Source organism: Erpetoichthys calabaricus, chromosome 15 (assembly GCF_900747795.2).
Source record: "Erpetoichthys calabaricus chromosome 15, fErpCal1.3, whole genome shotgun sequence".
NCBI classification, from domain to species: Eukaryota; Metazoa; Chordata; class Cladistia; order Polypteriformes; family Polypteridae; genus Erpetoichthys; species Erpetoichthys calabaricus.
Genome location: NC_041408.2, coordinates 32094204 through 32113517, shown reverse-complemented (window position 1 = coordinate 32113517; position 19314 = coordinate 32094204). Strand labels below are relative to the sequence as shown.

Here is a 19314-nt window from a genome sequence, read left to right as displayed (position 1 = left end):
GACACTGATGAGGTGGTGCGAGGGAATTTAAGGTGGCCTGACATTACGAGTTTCTTCATAGGCTTCAGGGATTCTAGTGTTAAGGGGAAGGAATAAATTGAATTGAATATAAATAACACTATTTACCACATTTTTACAGCAATTAAGGAAAACGCTTTTAATTTATTAATATTCCTTCAAAAAATACTATTTAAAAATATTGTATTTTTAAATTTTCTTTCAATTTGTTGTTAAAAATTGGTACACAACTGCATTTAAAGCTATGCATTTATATGGAAAACTAAGTGCAATTTTAAAATGCTTATTCTCATTTTTGCTACAGGCATGAATTACAGCAACCAATGGTCAAACCTTTACTTCCACTACAATATTAACAGATGAATTCAGAGTTTCAAATAAAATTAAAAATACACTCTTGCCTGCTACATATTCAGTTGTATTGAAATTGAGTACTGGCTCAGGACTACATACAAATACTGACACAGACCTGCATCTATGAAATGATCTAATTCTACTTTTATTTAATTACTTTAATTTTATACCACAATATACTGGGACAAAACAAAAGAATGAAGATTTAACAAATTTAGAAGGTCAACAAAGTGTGCACAATAATAAGATGACTTACCAAACTGGCTGCGTACATCGGCACTATCACAGGTTGCTTTTTCTGGCCTGTGAAAAGCTAGAAAAAGAAACCAAACCACAATTACTATGTTTATCGTTGTTATAACCTTGTATAATCTTACAAAGACAAAGTCAGTAATGAGGAAAAAAAACAAATCTTCATGTCCCTGTTAGTTTTTCTTTTATTGCATAGCACCTAAACTTGCATGCCATTTCTAATAACAAATGGTTTTCTTTTGCCACTATAATTATTACTGAATAAAGTACATTGGGATGTAAGTGTTAAAACATTTACAGTTCATTTTTAGTAAATGTTACAAAAATTGGCAAGGGAAATTCTGTAGTGAATATCTTCAAATTCAATTTATCTTTTAATATAAATACACACATTTCTGCATTGTCCATAAAAACTATTGTCATTTATGAATAGGGTACATATATGTGAAATCATCACACTTCTGGACCTCATCGTCACAGATTTTAACGAAACTTGGCGTGCTGATTGGGCTATATGAGTATCCCATGGAACTGCAATTGTACATATCTTGGATCAATATTAAGGGAGATTTTAAGCTATCAAAGTTTGAACTTACTTTAAGGAGAGGGACTTGGTGGGATTAGGACTTTGACTGGCTAGATCTACGGTACCTAAATATAAGTTGCACAGAAATGGTTCTCATATTATTTTAAAGTGCTTTTTGAATTCTAGTTTTGCATAAATACTATGCTATCCCCAAAAAGAAAAACTACCATGTCATGAGTGATTATACTATTAAAAGTTGAATGGCGAATAAAAACTATTTTAAAATTGGTCAGTTTTTTTTTTTTTTTTTTTTTTAACTAAAGCTAGCTATAACGTCATGAACATCTCCAGAAAATTTGGTCTTTGGTTATTGAGTCGTTACTGAGATATCATTACTTATCTAAAGTGTGCATGAAAACCACAATTTCTTACAATGCTGTTGAAGAGCAGTTAGTGATCAGTGAATGGTACGGAGTTATTAGACTAAAGCCAGAACTAGCAATGAAAATATAATTTTAATTGAAATAAAAATTCTAGACAAAGATGAATAAAGAAAGACAATACCACCAAAGTAACTAAACTAAAATAGAATTGTAAAATCATAATAATTTCAGTTTTTCTCTTCAGTTCACACTTTTGACTTCTTGAGAGACACTGGCATACTAGAAAGTGCCCTGAATTAAGTAAATCATATTTGAGATCATGTACTCTTTCATCATATGTTTTCAGAGCAAGCCCTTCCTCTTAAACCTGAAAAACTAACACAAAAACTAAACTGAAACTAGATGGGCTCTTAGACTACTAGGGTGAGAAAAGAAATTCAACTTTGGCAGAATCATGAATAAGTTATGTACAAGCTGTATTGTTTGAATGGTAAGGTGGGAATGTACAAATAAAAACAATGGCTACACTTTCAATTTATACTCCATCAGAGCCTTTGATGCAGCAATTATGTCTTTGATTGAAGATGTGTATGTTCATCCTGTTGCCATCACAGGTTCAGTTAGTAAAAGCACATCCTGATGATCCATGACACGTGTATCAGGATGGTATGGGAATAAGTAGGATGGGAATGGTCCATGAAGATGTAAAACGTTTAGTTTCAACTCTCCAGTGCTGGGCATAGTCTCTTCAACACATCCTAGTCACATACATTCATTTCCAGATGTTGAGGGACTAGCCATATGTTCAGGATCAAAAGGGTCGTCTAAGTCACTACTGGAGATCTGTTTATTCTCGGGTGTGAGTTTTGATAGTCTCACACAGATTTCTGCAGATGCACTGACCAGACCTTAAACTGAGACTTGGATGATCCTGTATTGCTGTCTCAGGCACATCTCTTAAAGCACAGGTTATCTTCTTGAGATGACATTTTAAAGGGTCACAACAAGATTTCTGGTTGAGTCTAAACAACTTTTCTACCGAAGACATTGTAAAAATGAATGCTGCGGCAGCATAGACAGTGCTTTTATCTCCACCATGTAATTGACAGCATCTGCTATTGATTGATTGATTACACCTGAACGATTTGCACACCTCACACCCCTCTGATTAATGCAGGGCACAGCATTGGCATTTATTAGCCACATTATTCTGGGCCCTTTTCACAGTACACATTTTAACATGAAATAGTATGGCAAGCACAGGTGTCACTAATAACATTAATGAAGTTTCTGTTCAATTTCAGTGTAGCATAATTTGAACCTTAATTATTGTCATTACTTAAATCTGTGCTTGCCATACTATCCATCCATCCATTTTCCAACCCGCTGAATCCGAACACAGGGTCACAGGGGTCTGCTGGAGCCAATCCCAGCCAACACAGGGCACAAGGCAGGAACCAATCCTGGGCAGGGTGCCAACCCACCGCAGGACACACACAAACACACCCACACACCAAGCACACACTAGGGCCAATTTAGAATCGCCAATCCACCTAGCCAGCATGTCTTTGGACCGTGGGAGGAAACCGGAGTGCCTGGAGGAAACCCACGCAGACACGGGGAGAATGCTTGCCATACTATTTCATGTCAATATGGCTGATATGAAAAAGGCCCATTAGTGCATTGATTCCCAGCCTGGGGGTCCTGACCCCCGACAGGGGTTGCCAAAGTCTCACAGTGGGTCGCGAGGACCTCTCCATTTTAAGGGGTGCAAAATTTATTTATTTAAATATTTGTTTATTTAACGTGTCTAGGCATTTAATTAATGTTTGTGTAACAAACAACTAAATTTGTAGAAGTTTGGATTATTTCTTTATAAAAAAATAAAACATCGCGATATCGTCAATGACAAGGACGCTATTTGCATAATACTATTAGTATTACTAACTTTTAATATTATAATCACTCATGACATGGTAATTTTTCATTTTGGGGATAACATAGTATTTATGCAAAATATTGAGTTAGAAAAGAGCTTTAAAACTATTTGAGAACCATTTCTGTGCAACTATATTTAGGGAGATCTAGCCAGTCAAAATCATAATCAAAATTCCAATAAGTTCAAACTGTTAACTTAAATCTCCCTTAATATTGATCCAAGACACATGCAACTACAGTTCCATGGGTTACTCATATGACCAAATCAGCATGCCATGTTTCATTAAAATCTGTGATGAGGTCCAAAAGTGTGATGATTTGACATGGAATTACCCAATATGATCCTGTATATGCATTTTCCACATTATACACCAAGGTGTCTACACTACACTAAATAATAAAAATCAATTTAGAAGCGCACACATACTAAGTGGGCATTTTGTTAGGTCTGAAAGTTTATTAATGCAAACAGACTGCTTCACCAAACAGCTAGTCAAGTAAATGCAATTCAATATACAGTGCCGTCAATAATGTTTGAGACAAAGACACATTTTTCCTTAAACAAATCAAATAATTCAGACATAATTAAAGTGCATATTGCAGACTTCAATTTAAGGGTATTTGCATACATTTCAGTCATGCCATGTAGAAATTACAAAAACCTTCATACATAGATCCCCCCCACCCCGCCCCATACTTCCTGCCCACCAAAACTAGATGACTGCATATAGGAAAAATGTTGTCTGGTCTTCTGAATCCTAATTTCTGCAGAATAAATGAGTGGCTGTAAAATCTCCAGGAGTTACATGAAACCATCAAATAAACATGATATTAAATGCCTAAGGAAAGTTTTCAGCACCGTGCTGATCCCATTCCTTATAGAACTGAGGCTGCTCTGGAAGAACAGGAGTCCTATCTGTACCTAATAAAGTGTCAGCTGAATGTAGAAATTTATACTCACTGACCAAATGAATAGTAACACTGGTACATCTGCTTATTCACGCAACAGTTCAGGCTGCTGGTGGTGGTAGTGTAATGTTGTGAAGAATGTTTTCGAAGCATACGTTGGGCTTGCTAATACCAATCAATCATCACTTAAATGCCATTACCTATTTGGATATTGTTGCTGACTTTGTGCATCCCTTCATAGCCACAATTTACTCATCTTTTAATGGCTACTTCCAGTATGACAATGTACCATGTCATAAAGCAAAAATAACTTAAAAAATAGTTTTCTGAACAGGATGGAGTTCACTGTTCTTCAGTGGCCTTCCCAGTCACCAAATATGAATCCAATAGAGTACCTTTACGTTGTGGTATACTGGGAACTTCACAGCATGAATGTGCAGCTGACAAATCTGCAGAAACTGCACGATTCAATTATGTCACCATGGAGCAGAATCCCAAAGGAATGTTCCCAATATCTTGTGGAATCCATGGCAGAAAGATCTGGGGCTGTTTTGTTAGCCAAAGAAGGCCCTACCCAGTGTTAGTATAGTGCTTCTAATAATTTCCAAAATGAGTGTTTATATTTATTGTATGTTAGTAAACTATGCAAAATGCCTACTTTGAAACCTTAAAAAAATGCAGTCTTTAAACAGAGAACATTGGCAACCTACTATGTTCCTGGTGTCAATGCCCAGAGAAGACAGCAGCTTTTTGTTGCTGTGAGAGCCACACCACTGATACTTTAGGCCATATGCATCATGGATATCTTGTAGCTCACTCCAGACATTCCGTAGCTCCCTGCACAAGTTATGACAAATCACAAAGATCAGCATTAATCACTTTATACAATGAGGCTCTTAGTAAACATTTACACTGACAAAACTCTCTTAAGTATATTTATCATTTTATATATTTTTAAGTGGTTGCTATTCAAAGTTAAATATTAGCTGGATACAGAGAATAGGTAACAAATAACACTGGACGCTAACAATTTCCATGAAATATCCTAAAATTACCTTACTTTGAAAACAGACAGTAGGAAAAAAAGATCAGGTAATGTACCAAATACTATAGAGACTGGGTTACTTTAACCACTTAGGCACTAAGTTTGTTGGCATTACTGCGTCTAAATTAGACAAACAAAAACAAACATTTTATTCTGCTAATGTAATAAAGGAGCCACAAATGGCTGAAGAGTATGGAGTACAACACTCCACATTTTTAAAAGAAAGTATTTATATTATTGAAATCATCTGTTTACACCAATATCAACTAAATAAAACAAAAAATGTTTGCACTTTAGATTCTTCTCTAAAAAAACTGGAAGGTACACTACATAACATTAATGATACACATTCTTGGAATCAATTTTCTTTTGTGACCCAATCTGTCAGCCACCATTGTACCAAGTATAGGAGTCATTAAATTCCTTGGCACGCATATCTCCTAGGACTCCCATGGTCTGTTAACACAATGTCTCTGGTGAAAAAGGCACAGAAGCAGCTCTGCTTCTTAGGATACTGAGGAAGGCTAGCCTGTCCAAGCAGCTATTGATGTCCTTCCATCACTGCTCTGTGGAAAGCATACTTACCTGTGGCATCCTGGTATGATATGCTGGCTGCTCTGTGGGTGACAAGAAGGCTCTTCAGAGAGTCATCAGATCAGCACAAAAAATTACCAACACCCAGTTACCTTCACGTCAGGACATATACAGAACTCAATGTTTATGAAAGGCCAAAAAAATCATTGGGAATCCATCTCACTCAGGCAACCAAATTTTACTCTGCTGCCTTCTGGAAGGTGTTGTAATTCTATTAAGACACACACTTCCAGACTACTGAAAAGCTTCTACCCAAGCGCTATAAAAGAACTAAATTTTGTTAAATAACTGTTTAGTGTATCAAAGTGCTTTTGATCTTATGTCTTTCACTGTCACCCATGGCATCAATGTGACAAAAGTGCAATCACCGTAAAAGGGAACTACTCCACTACTTACTATTTATATTTTCCCACCTTCAATGTTTTATTGGTTTATATTAAAGCATGTGTATAGTTCAAACTGCAGAACATATGTTGAATCTGTTAAATATTCAGATTTTTTTTTATTATTATATTGTATGGACTATTCAGGGGACACACTAAAATGTCATCTGTACAATGACAGTAAATGGCATTCTACTCTATATCCCATAGTCTTGCAAAGTTATACTGTTTAGCTCAAAATGTTCCCCTTTTGGAAACATTTAGTCTCTTACATCTAAACAGTCTCTCAAGTATTGCAATTGAAGTTCAGCATTCTTTTAAAAAAAAAAAATATATACATATTCACAAAAAGCCACGCACATTATAGATCACTCTGAAACAAATAAACACTGATGGCATAGACCCAGCAGGCAATTCCCTACTTAGTCGTTCACTTCTTTATCACTCTGAGGTGAGAGACGGCCTTTGAAGGAGAATTTGTAACTATGAACATATAATTATGTTCCTCCTCCAAACCTTTACTTTCAAAATTATTTTTCATAATTAAGAATAAAGAAGTGTTTGGATATAGCGGGTTGGAAAATGGATGGATGGATGTACAATATATAGGGTGTTTGGTGTTATAATTCACTCTTCTTCTGCATTCAGTTACAGATGCCACACAGGCATTTAGTGTATTTCATTTATTTATTTTTTTGCATTGTTGCTTTTTATTGCTTTTCACAACTGGAATAAACTAAGTACATACATACATTTTCATAACAGCGTACTCCATGGATGAGTTAAGAGAATGGTAACAGGGCAAGAAACAGACCTGAACATGGACCCCCCCCCCCCATGCTAGTAACACACACCACACATCCAATTAAACCAGTGTTTCTTAGCCAATTTTTAGGTTGCAGGTGGCCACTGCCACATCATGAACACACAAGACTTGTTCATGGTATAACCCACCCACCCCAAACGATTCTAATTGTGCTCACTTTATCCTCCTCCAAACCCACTGATCTTATTTCCCCACCTGTGAAGAAAATGCAATTAGAAACGGGAAAACAAATATTAGACAGTGCTGTCTATGCCCTTCAGTGTTTGTGGGATTATACCATGAACAAACCACTAGCTGAAACTGCATTTTATTTCTCATTGGCTTGCAATACACCAGAGGGGAGACAAGGATTAACACGTGAAACTGCAAGAAGTAGTGTGGTGCAGAGCAATACAAACAGAGAGCAATCCCCCATGAAAATTTGTGGACCCAATGACATTTGATCAAAGGGCTCCTGATGTGAAACTTCGAAAGGGTACACAAAGAAGTGAAAACTGGAAGAGCACTGGTCAAAAAACATAGGGAGAATGTGCAACAGACAGCATCTGGATATGGCAGTTGAACTCATAACACTTGAATTATAACAGTGCACATCAAAATGCTACAAAGTTATACTAAGCAGTAGTTACAAATCAAGCAGAGCATTGGGCCCTTCAGCAAATGCAACATTCTCAAATAGTAAAAACTACAACTGAAGTCCTTCATATTCTGTATCAATAGTGCTATAACTTTTCAGACTTCCAAAACCAAATGTTCTGTTTTTCTGAACAAGACATTTCCCAAGTACAAACTTACATTAACCAAATAATCTGCATGCACTTGCACAATGTGCAAACATGTGTAAAGATTAGCTGTCACATATACAAATTATTTCTTTTTTTCTGTACAGCTGTGACTTGTATTAAAAGTGACCAATCAAAGACAACCCCAGCTATCCAATGGTAAAGAGTCTTTCACTGTACAGTACGTGACGTAAGTGGTATCTTTGATAAAAGCAGATTCACTCAGGTGTGACATGCTGCTCGCCTCCGTATATATATGTGGAAAATTGTATATTTTACTAATGAGATAACATGGAAACTTGTGATTTATTTGAAAGATGACACCATTAAGTTTGTTAAAATACAATTACTGCTTTTGATTGAGCTGTGGATTTATTGCAAAATACACAAACAACTTTGAAATATGGCGGAGTCATGCTGATAGAAAACCTTATGTGTAAGTGGCTAATTAGATGAATAGCATTTCAAGAAGAAGATAACAATTACTGTCAGGCTCAATTCTACACGTTACATAAAGGGAAAGATACAATGGTTGTGAGTTTTTAATAACTGATTCCGATCTCCAGGTCCTATGAAAGGAAATCTGTTCATTTTAAACTTATTTCCCGATTTCAAGGTTCTATAATGTCAGCAGTTATGTGACCAGTTTAGATAAAGATATTTCTAAAATTCAACCATTTTACATATTGCTTAAAATGCTACATTGTTTCTAGCAAATCTATCTGGCCATCCATTTTCTAATCTGCTCAGTCAATTTGCTGGGTACTTGATCTTAAAACTATGTCAACTAAGTCAAGAACATCACTGAATCCCAAACACAGAGCAAGTAATTATTCAAATCTGCGTATCTAATATAAGGCTGAAATATTATCTTTCCAAATTCCTCTCAAAACTTGATTGGAAAATGTTTTATTTATTGCTTCCACATTGCTAATTTCCAAAGCCAACTTATCCTATTTATGCATGCAGTTTAGTACTAATTGCAAAACTCAATCTCTTCTAGTCTTGTGATTATTTTGACTTGCTAGATACATGACAGCTTTAATGAATTATTGAAATGAAGTAGTGCTTAGTGTTTGATCCCAGAAAATTTAAAACGATGAAATAAACCCACCAAATCCAACTTAAACTCACTTAGAAAATGTCTTAAAATAAAAACAGTTTTCAGCAGTTGTATATGCACTGTCCATATCTATGCTTTCACTCATGTACTCTTGTGGGTCTCTCAATATCTCACAAATCCTTGACAACTTCGCCTCGTCTTTAAAAGGACACCCAGAAGCCTACTGTATTACCAGAGTAAAGCAACGCACACAAGTCAAGATCTGAATTTGTACCTCTGTGTCTTCCTCAACTCTGATGGTTGCCTTTTGTTTTTGATGTCTTTTTTCCATTTGTTTTTAACTAGATTGATACTTCTGAGAAATAAGGCCGAAAATAACACCTGCTATTTGTGAAAATAGAAATTATGTGTATGATGCTGGGCTTGCACTCATGTGTCTCACGTATCATTACTAATAGTGTACATGAAACCTTATAACAATTGTATGGACATTGACCATTATGAACAGTGTGCTATACAAGTATATAAGCTGTTTAACATCTGATCATTTTTGTAGTCTAGTCTCCATTGTGCAATAAGTTCTCACATATATGATTACTTGTATTGTACAGCAGCAAAGAGCAATGGGCTACCAAAAAATATACAAAATGTGTGTACACTGAAATTGTGCACATCAAAATAAGCATAAAAACTGCATCACATTTTGGCAAAATTACTTTTAGAAAAGTGTGACAGCCAACTAGATAAAATATATTTTTTCTACAACAGATGAGATCAGATTTTGCCACTGATAGCTCTCTGTTTCACTTTACTTCTGCAGCAATTTAACCTAACAATGCTTTATACAGGGAAACCAATCTCTGAAAAAGATTTTTAGAGGTATATGTTTGACACAATATTTTCATCAGGGTAAGCAATGTACAGAAGCAATTAAAAATACAAATTAAATGTTAGGTTATATCATAAAACTGTAGAATTTAAGTCAAGGGACATTATTGCTCAAAACTATATAATGCACTAGCAAGATTGCACCTGGAATACTGCATGCAGTTCTGGTCACGATGGAAAAAGAAAAACATAGCAGCACCTGAAGCTTGTAGAGGAGAGCAATCAAGTGCATCCCAAGAATCACGGACATGTCCTACTCTGAAAGACTCAGAGAATTAAACCTGTTTAGTCTCAAGCACAGGAGACTGCATGGGGACCTAATCCATGTATCTGAAATCCACATACGCATTGATAAAGTAAATGCAGCAACATTCTTTTTAGCTTAAGGGTTGAACCAAATACTCAAGGACTTCAGTGGAAATTAAGGGGAAATGGAAGACTGGAGCAAGGAAGCACTTCTTTACGCAAAGATTTGTGGGACTCTGGAACAAACTACTTAGTCGTGTAGTTGAAGCAGACAACTTGACAACCTTTAATTTTAAGAAGAATTGGAACAGCTTAGCTGTTAGGTAAACAAATGGACTTGATGGACGGAATAGTCTCCTCTCATTTGTCAAATTTCTTATGTTCTTATTCATTAACTTTTGCTATTCTGTCTGGCTTGGAGTTATACTTGTACCATGACAAAAAGTAACAGGATAGAAACCATCCATCTTGCAAAAGGTAAAAAACACACAGCTTTTTCAATTTGAGAGGGGATGGCAAAGCATCATACCATGCAAATACTGGGAACAAGTAACAAAGAATCAAATCTGTATTCCTGGACTTGTGTGGCAGCAGAGATAAAATATGCCATCCTACAACTATATGCCCAACTCCACACAATTACTATACTTTCTTAACACATTTTTGCCTTGATATGACATTTCTGTACTGTACATTAATGTGGATAACATTTTAACACAATTTTAAAATTATAGAAGTCATTTTAACATAAAATATTTAAAATACAAGTACATTATAAAGATATTGGGTGATTACAAATTAAGAATATAAAATGGCTGACTTTGATCACTGCTTGATCAATTAATGCATCTCTAATTCAACAGAAAAATCTTATCCAGCAATACATTATGGGTGAAACATAACCTTAGCAAGTTAAATATTGTTCTTGTAATAGATGTTTGGATAACTTCTTCATAAAATAAAACCCTTATACAAGACTTGCAAGTTAAAAGAGAAATTCCCTTAAGGTGTGTAGCAAGCACTTTAAAAATTCCATTATATTTGAGTCAAGGGACTCCATCTAATAGCAGTAACACTATTTTATATCTATAGCTTTGCTTTCTTTAGACAAGAAAAATAATGTAGCCACCTAAGCACCTTCATAAACAGAGTTGAGAAAGATGTCAAAGGGAGAGTTATGAATGTATTTCTTAAATCACTCTCAATATAAAAGACACCAAAGAGGAGATGAACACATTCATCAGTAGCATAAACACAAAAAATACATTTTTATTGAATTTATTTTTTGTTGGTTAGAATACTTTAGGGCATACTCAAAGCACTTAACTGCTAGAGTGCATTATTCAGGAATTAATGTTCCACCTGACTAATACTACTGCACATTTAATAGTATATTACAGAAGTTAAGACGGGCTAGACATTAGCTGAAACCAGGAGTGCTAGAAGAGACCAAAAAGCTCTATATGGACTTTGCAAAGTACAATAGCTGGTCTAGTATTTCAAGAATGTATATGTATGTTTTCTTCCAATATAACAACAACATTTCAAAAGCAAAATGATATTTGTATTTCTGAAATGTACTAGTAGGGTGTTGCACTGTGTTTGCCATTAAGGATACAATGAAAGTCTAGCAAAATTACACCTTTTATTGGCTAACTAAAAAGACTACAATATGCAAGCTTTCCAGGCATCTCAGGCCCGTTCTTTAGGCAAGATGTAATACAGAAAGTGAAATTCTCTGTGTTTATATAGACACCAGGACAGATATAGCACTGGAAAATCTTTAAGTAGGTCAACTTTCATTTACCAAGAGAGGAGATGTATAGTCAAGATCTGTTCCAATGCTGTATCTTTCCTAGTGTCTATACAAACACAATGCTACAATTGTAAAGGATATTTACAAGAGCAAGGTACAAAGAAATAATACGCATTGCTCAAAGCTACTAGTATACCTATGCCACAAATGCCTATTCTTTGTTGCTGGCAAAGTTAAAAGATTCTGCATTTACATGAGGTGCAAATATTGCCCAGTATCAATCAGCCTTTCCAAAATATAACACCTACTCTTTATGAAATAGTTAATTTTATCTGAACTATTAAAAATGAGTTAAATAATTAAAAATCTATTAAAAAGGACACAACCACCACAAGTGAATCATGTTTGCATTCATACGTTTCTCTACTCTGAAACCTACACAACAGGATTTTTCCAGATATTCAACAATTGTCAGTCATCAGTCCTTGGCCAAATGAAACGTGTTTCACTCACAACACTAATGTGCTATTACACTAATTCACAAAAGCATGAAAACTATGAGGATACAGTAGAAATTAAAGAGTAGAAAAACTATTGTTTCTGTCTCATTTGTTCCTAAATTCCAGTGAATTTAAAGGTTAAGATGGTTGTAAATTCATCACAAATGTAGCCACAAAAGACATACAGTACAATGCGACAATGCAGGTTCCGCTCCATGCTTCCATCTTGCTTCTGGGAACTCTGAACCTGACACCGTCGGTAATGTCACCGATGAGCTAGACAGTGAGGCACAACAATGAAGCAAGGGGATGGTGCAAAAAGTGCAAAGTGCTTTTATTAAAATCAACAAACAAAAACCAAACCGTGTCCAAAGTGCAGTGCTTCAAAATCTTTAAATAAATAATCCAATAAAAACAAGTGAACTGTGGTGGATAAAAAAAAAACATAATAAATAATTTATCTATTATAAAAAGAAAGCAAAAAGCAAGTCTACGATACATGATCTTCTCGGAAGACATTTTAAAGACCCGCGAGACCAAAGACACGCCCTACTTACAATCTATCAAATAGGACAATAGGCAGCAAAACATTCAGTCTTGTGAAGGATTTGAGCACACGCAGATCCAAGGCTCTCAGCGCATATAAAGCATATAAGCGCACATCTAATTCGGCTCAGAATTAAATGACAATGAATAAAAGACAAAGTAGAACTTCATAAAGACGTTTACAAACGTTGACGCTAAACGCATGCAGAGCAGGTTAGAGACTATGAAACCAGCGAAATTAGAAAGGCTCAAAAAAAAAAAAAAAAAAAAAAAAACCGGCACTATACACATGTGGAGAAAGTTAAAGGATATGAAAGTAGGAAAATTAGATAATATAAAAAAGAAAGTAAAGACCGCAGTAGCACAAACAAACAAACTGCCTCATTTAACTATGCACCAGTCTAACTTTGGTTTTGCACAATAATTACTACACTATTGCACCTTAACACTTAATTCTACTTTATTCACATAATTTTACTTATTTATTATGTTCTACTATACTGTTATCTTTCAATCTATGACTTTTTGTTAATCTAACTGATATTCTTCTAACTTTGCACAGTTTTTGATAAGAGGATCAGGATGCATTTCACTGCGTGTTGTCCTGTATAACTATGCATGTGACAAATAAAGAATCTTGAGAATTTCAAAAACGGAGTTTACCGCACATATATTTATTGGTTATTTTGTTAATGTATATAGATTTATCTGTCTGCTTATTTAAAAAGCTAAATTTACCCCAGGAGTCAAAAACGTTCTGTCTAGCCCTTGTAGAAAAACCTAGACAAAAGTCGGGGTATCACTTTGGTAACCCCATGTACTTTTGGAACTGTGAGAGGAAAATAGCACAACTTTACAGACAGGAGTCCAATGCAGAACTCTACTTACTTTTTTTACTTTGTAAAAAAAAATTATTAACTGCTGATGATGTAGATCGTTTTGTCTGTGCTAAAATTCCAAACAGAGAAACCTATCCTGACCTCATTAAAAAGATTCAGCATATTGGGACTCGCAAGATTACAAATATTGTTTTTACAGAAGTTCTAAAATAAAAGTGAAACTAATGAAATAGCAACAATTCAAAGAAAAAAAGAAATCTTAAAAGTGTGTATCCGGAAAACCAAACACGGGGGTTGGCGAGCAGGGGGTGAAGCCCCCTAGTCTATATATATATAATTCACTAAGTCCATGGCAAGCAAGATGCACGCAAGACAGCCACGCCCGCCAACTCACAGAGCCCCGCCCACCAACAATTCACTAAACAGCCGACCATGGCGCAAGAGCGAAAGCATTTGCCAAGAATATGTTCATTAATCAAGAACGAAAATCGGAGGTTCGAAGAAGATCACATACCGTCGTAGTTCCGACCATTCACAATGCCGACTGGCAATCCGGCAGCATTATTCCCATGACCCGCCAGGCAGCCAACCAGGTAACCAAAGTCTTTGGGTTCCGGGGGGAGTATGGTTGCAAAGCTGAAACTGAAATGAATTGACGGAAGGGCACCACCAGGTGTGGAGCCTGTGGCTTAATTTGACTCAACACGAGAAACCTCACCGGGACCAAACGTGGCTCACAGGTGCATGCGACTGAGGTGGTGTGTGGAAAATGAACAGTCAACGTGACTCACAAGTGCACGTGGACTGTACACAGACGAAAGCAATCAGGTGAGGAGTTGGGGGGGACACATGAGCAGGCAGTGCGTACTGAACGATTACTAAGAGATGACTTAAGAAATCGGCAGACTAGAATGGCGGGGGCGGAATGGGCGTCAGACGATCGAACTTGCCTATCTAGAGGATGTAAATGTCCTAACACGGGTTCCGTAGGTGAACCTGCGGAAGGATCGTTACCGTTTGTGCCACCCATTGTTGGACGTTTAGGACCCGAAACCTCTTGGGCCCGCTTCCCCGCCTTCTCCAGAGTTCCATCTTTGCATTCACTTACAGTCGTATCCTCAAACCCACCCCATTAGGACAACTGTGTCTTTCAGGAAGTGTTCACCCATCAATACATAATTATGCGGCGTATGCTACGCCACAGGTTGGCTAGTTCCTTTAAAATCCGATGAGGTTAAAACAATGGCTGGAAGCAGTCCTTTAAAAACAGATCCAGGTGCCTTTCTACTGGTGACTCCCCTGCTTCTCAAGTCCAGGCTTTGCAGCAGGGGAGCCATCCTACCTGCAGCGGACCTTCTCTCTACTTTCATCTGCTCGCCTTTCCGACCCCTAGCTCCATTGGGCATCATCAGACCGTGACTTGGGCTCCCCAGCGACCAGAGCACTCACGCTGGGGCTTTCACTTCCCAAATCCCGACTCCCGCTGCCTTCTCGGCCTTATGCTGTGAGCCATCCTCCTTCCGGTCACTCCCGCTCCTCACTAATGCTCAGCGGGAGCGACCACTAACTACCGAGACTGCCCCCGGGTGCCAGCCAAACACCCCACGAGGGCTCACTGTCCAGTTGCCAACAGTTCTATACAGTGAGTGAGCATTCACTCAATCACACACCGGCTTTCTCCACCCTGCTTCCCAACGCCTTCTTCTCCTGTAACCGCCGTTCGTCTTTTTGTTCCCCCTAACCGCCTCACGCTTATATTATTTATCACGGGGATGTGGATCAGGTGGGGCAATTAGCAGCTCCCGGAATTATTTACGGATGCGGATGACTCCTCACCTGTGCACTTAAGTGAGGACCGCCCGCATCACGAATTCACCCAGGAACCTGCTCCGGACACACTACCACGCCACGCCCCCTCCCCCCCCAACCCCCACCCCCCCCCTCTAAGCCGCAAGTGTGGCAACTACTTATTTAAAAAGGGGGCTTTTTGACTTGAGCTGTGGACCCGCTACACCACATACAATTAAAGTTTTTACTATGAAAAGATTTAAAATTGACAACACTTTTGTTGGATTTTCATTCAGGCAAAAACAGATCAGTCAACACTTTATTCTGCAAAAAAAAGTTACTATTGAAATGCCCATAGTAGTTTTAATACTCCCCATGGCCTTCACAAACAGGTTTGAAAATGGATGGACAGATAATTTTAATTCATTTTTAAAACAATGTCTTGACTTTATTTTTCTCATTCCATGTTCTTCTTTACTGTAGTATTTTTTGCAGCCAAGTCTACCTACAAATGTTCAATCTCATTTAATAAAATAATTATCATACAGCTATCATATTTTAAGAACACGACCTTATTAAACCTAAATGAATTCCCCTCTTTTTTCCTTAAGTATCTCCATTGTCAAAGGTAATTATACTATCAATTCTCAACACACAACTACAGTACAGTCATATCTAACATCACGTTTACTTGTTTTTTCTTCCTTCTTGACAAGACAATTTGCTTCTTGCAAGAGATGCAACAAAAATTACATATAAAGCACTTGGAAGCAAAACACTATGAAACAGATATAAAGCAATCAAAATATTGTAATTAAGAGCTCTTTGTATTCACACTTTATGATCAATTCAATGCCATACTTGTCCTATAATATAAAATTGTGCTAAAAGCAAAAATACACAGGACAAATATCTTGCAGCAACCAAGAAATGGTTTGCAGCTGCCCTATAAGAAATTGGTATAGGACCAGCTAAAGATGATTTGGAGGACTACATTTTTTGTGCTTTTATTTTACCAGCTTTGCAAATGAATACAGAGGAAATAAAATTTAGAATATCAAAGTGCTAATGATTTAACTTTGAAATAGTGAAATGGTTTGTTAGTTCATTACAATTTTTTCCTCATTAACTTGTTTACTACTTATTATCCATCTATCTATATTACACAGTAAAATCTTATGATTGATTTACCTGGTCTATTTGTGCCATTACCAACAGATTCAACTTAATCTGCTATATCAAACATCTTTATTTAGTATTTACTGTGATATGGTATTAGCTAGTGATTCAACAAGAGGAGGACTTTTTCCCCCAAGTTTTTCTGTAGTGAACAATTATAGTATTCAATTTAAACTTTGATATTAGGAAGAGCTCAGATTTGTTCAATACTTTTATTTAATTAAGATGTATATATTTTATGGTTATCTGTAAAGTATTAGGATTTATTTCCATTTCTGACACTTTTCATCTTTTTTGGTGTTGTAAATTAATTATCATAAAAGCAAGAAAGGAAATCCTGATATGCCTGGTACAACAAATGTTAAATATGTTGAAATGTACTTTTCATATCACCATTTGTGAATATATAATGTGAAATGTCTGTATTCATAATTACAGATATTTCTAAATTTGTGATATGAAGAAAAGCTATAGAATGGCAGTAACTGGCACAAAAGAATGAGGAAATGTTAGCATGAAAAATCAAGTTGTTCCTTAAAGAAGAAAATGTATACTTTAGGACAGCCTAAATTACAAAGTGAGTGTGATTCTACAAAAAGAATTGATGTTATTATATAAAAAAAACACTTTTACTAGCTATAATCCTCAACAGGACAATTGGACCCTTACCTAAGATGTCCCAAGGCACTCCCCGTCTCTTCTTGATGCTCTACTGGCTCAAGAAACAGCTTTAATGAAGTGATGTTTTCTTCAGAACAGGACATGGGGCATGGTGGAAAACACGCTTGGAAAACTTTCTGTAAGCGGCAAACCAAAGCTGCCTAAAGAAAACAGACAGAGACTTTATTGTTCTTGTACCACTAAGCTAAGTGTATTAACAGCAGTTTTCTGAATCATGTGAAACAGTGGATTATGTGCCAAACATTAATGAAGTAAAGATTTGAGTATTTTATTAAATAAAATCAGATATCATTCATATAGCAGAAAAGAAGAAAAAAGGTACACAAAATATACTGCAATGACTGTAGAAGGAGAAAACATCACAAAAATGGCCACAAAATTAGTGGGATTTGTAAATCTCATTGGTATTTCTTTTAATTGTAAATAATCAACAAGATATGGCAATAATTAATTTCACATGTATAAAATGTATACAGAAACAGCACATGCTCATTGTGATTTAAACAATAACAAATTGAAATAAATTACATACTACATACTGTAGCTTTTGAAGAAGGCAGACTTTGAATATTAAGTTACATGCTCAATGAAATTAAGACAATGTACAATTTTCTATGAGCTAATTGCTTAACTAGATGACATTTGGGAGTCAACTATATACATACATACACATACTTTTTTTTTTTATCAAAACATACACATAATGTGAATTTCCCCTTGGGATTAATAAAGTATCTATCTATCTACAGTTTAAGGTGATCGGAATTTTAACTGGCCAAGAGTGTGTCTTACATTGAATAAACATCTTATCCAGCATTTATTCCTGCATTGCATCTTGTTGGATAGCTTACTATTGCTTAAAGTGACCAAATCTTTATTGGCTCTTTTGCCATCTTAATGTAACTGAAAATCAAAAGCAACTCATGATATGTACTTTAAGTATATATGTACTTTAACACACATACAGGCAGAACAGTTGTCTCAAGTTTTATTTTACTATCAAATAATAATTATCTCAAAATGTATCTTCTACATATTGTGATGGACAGTGCAAATTTGTACAGTTAAGGCCGGGGTGTAAAGAAAAGTACTAATAATGACAACAGGGTCAAAAAACAGCAAAGCCACCCACCATTTACTGGAAACCACAAAACAAAAAGCCATGTAAAGGAATCTCGGTTTGTACAAGAATCCAATAAAACTGTCCGACGTTGGTGATTTATAATTAAAAAAAAAGAACAGAACTGCCAATTATTCAGACATCAACTTTTGCATTTCATGCCTGTTTTTTTTTTTATTACATGTATGCATACTCTCACTCCATAATGCTGACTGTAGTGTGCAGTGGTATAAAAATGAGTGGGATGAACACCTGCCATACTCATGGTACAAGGAGTGCTTCTTCCATACTCTCATTGTCTGTCTGTCTGTCTCTGTGTGTGTGTGTGTGTCATTTTATTGCTCACACAGCATGTATCTTCTAATACATTTTTTTTCTCTCCTAACTATGGCTTTACTGTCAACGTCACCAATAGCCTAGTTCATGGAGCCCAAGTCATCAATCAAGTGTGAATGTGCTTAGGTACACCAAATTTATTTTATATTAGAAAAAAGGGCTGTACATAATTAGCTTTGCCTATAGCCATCAATAATTTGTTGTATGTTAAGAACAGGTAGTCAAGGGACATTTTCACTTTACAGACTCTTCCTCTCACATACAGTGCCCAGGAACATATCCCACATATAAGGTATGTACTTTATAGTACATTACACAACCATTTACAATTTTTTTTGACGAGGGAAAATTACTGCTGTGAG

At 36.2% G+C, this 19314-nt stretch overlaps 1 protein-coding gene across 2 annotated transcripts in view; it reads right to left on the bottom strand.

Moving 5' to 3' along the window:
• aftpha (aftiphilin a) overlaps positions 1 to 19314 on the bottom strand; it is a 139013-nt gene that overhangs the window by 28956 nt on the left and 90743 nt on the right. For both annotated transcript variants that reach the window (XM_028820856.2, XM_028820857.2), the window contains exons 3-5: positions 17485 to 17636; positions 5091 to 5217; positions 629 to 685 (exon numbers count right to left, since the gene is read on the bottom strand). In XM_028820856.2, coding sequence (XP_028676689.1) covers positions 629 to 685; positions 5091 to 5217; positions 17485 to 17636 — 336 coding nt within the window. The remainder of the gene's footprint in view (positions 1 to 628; positions 686 to 5090; positions 5218 to 17484; positions 17637 to 19314) is intronic.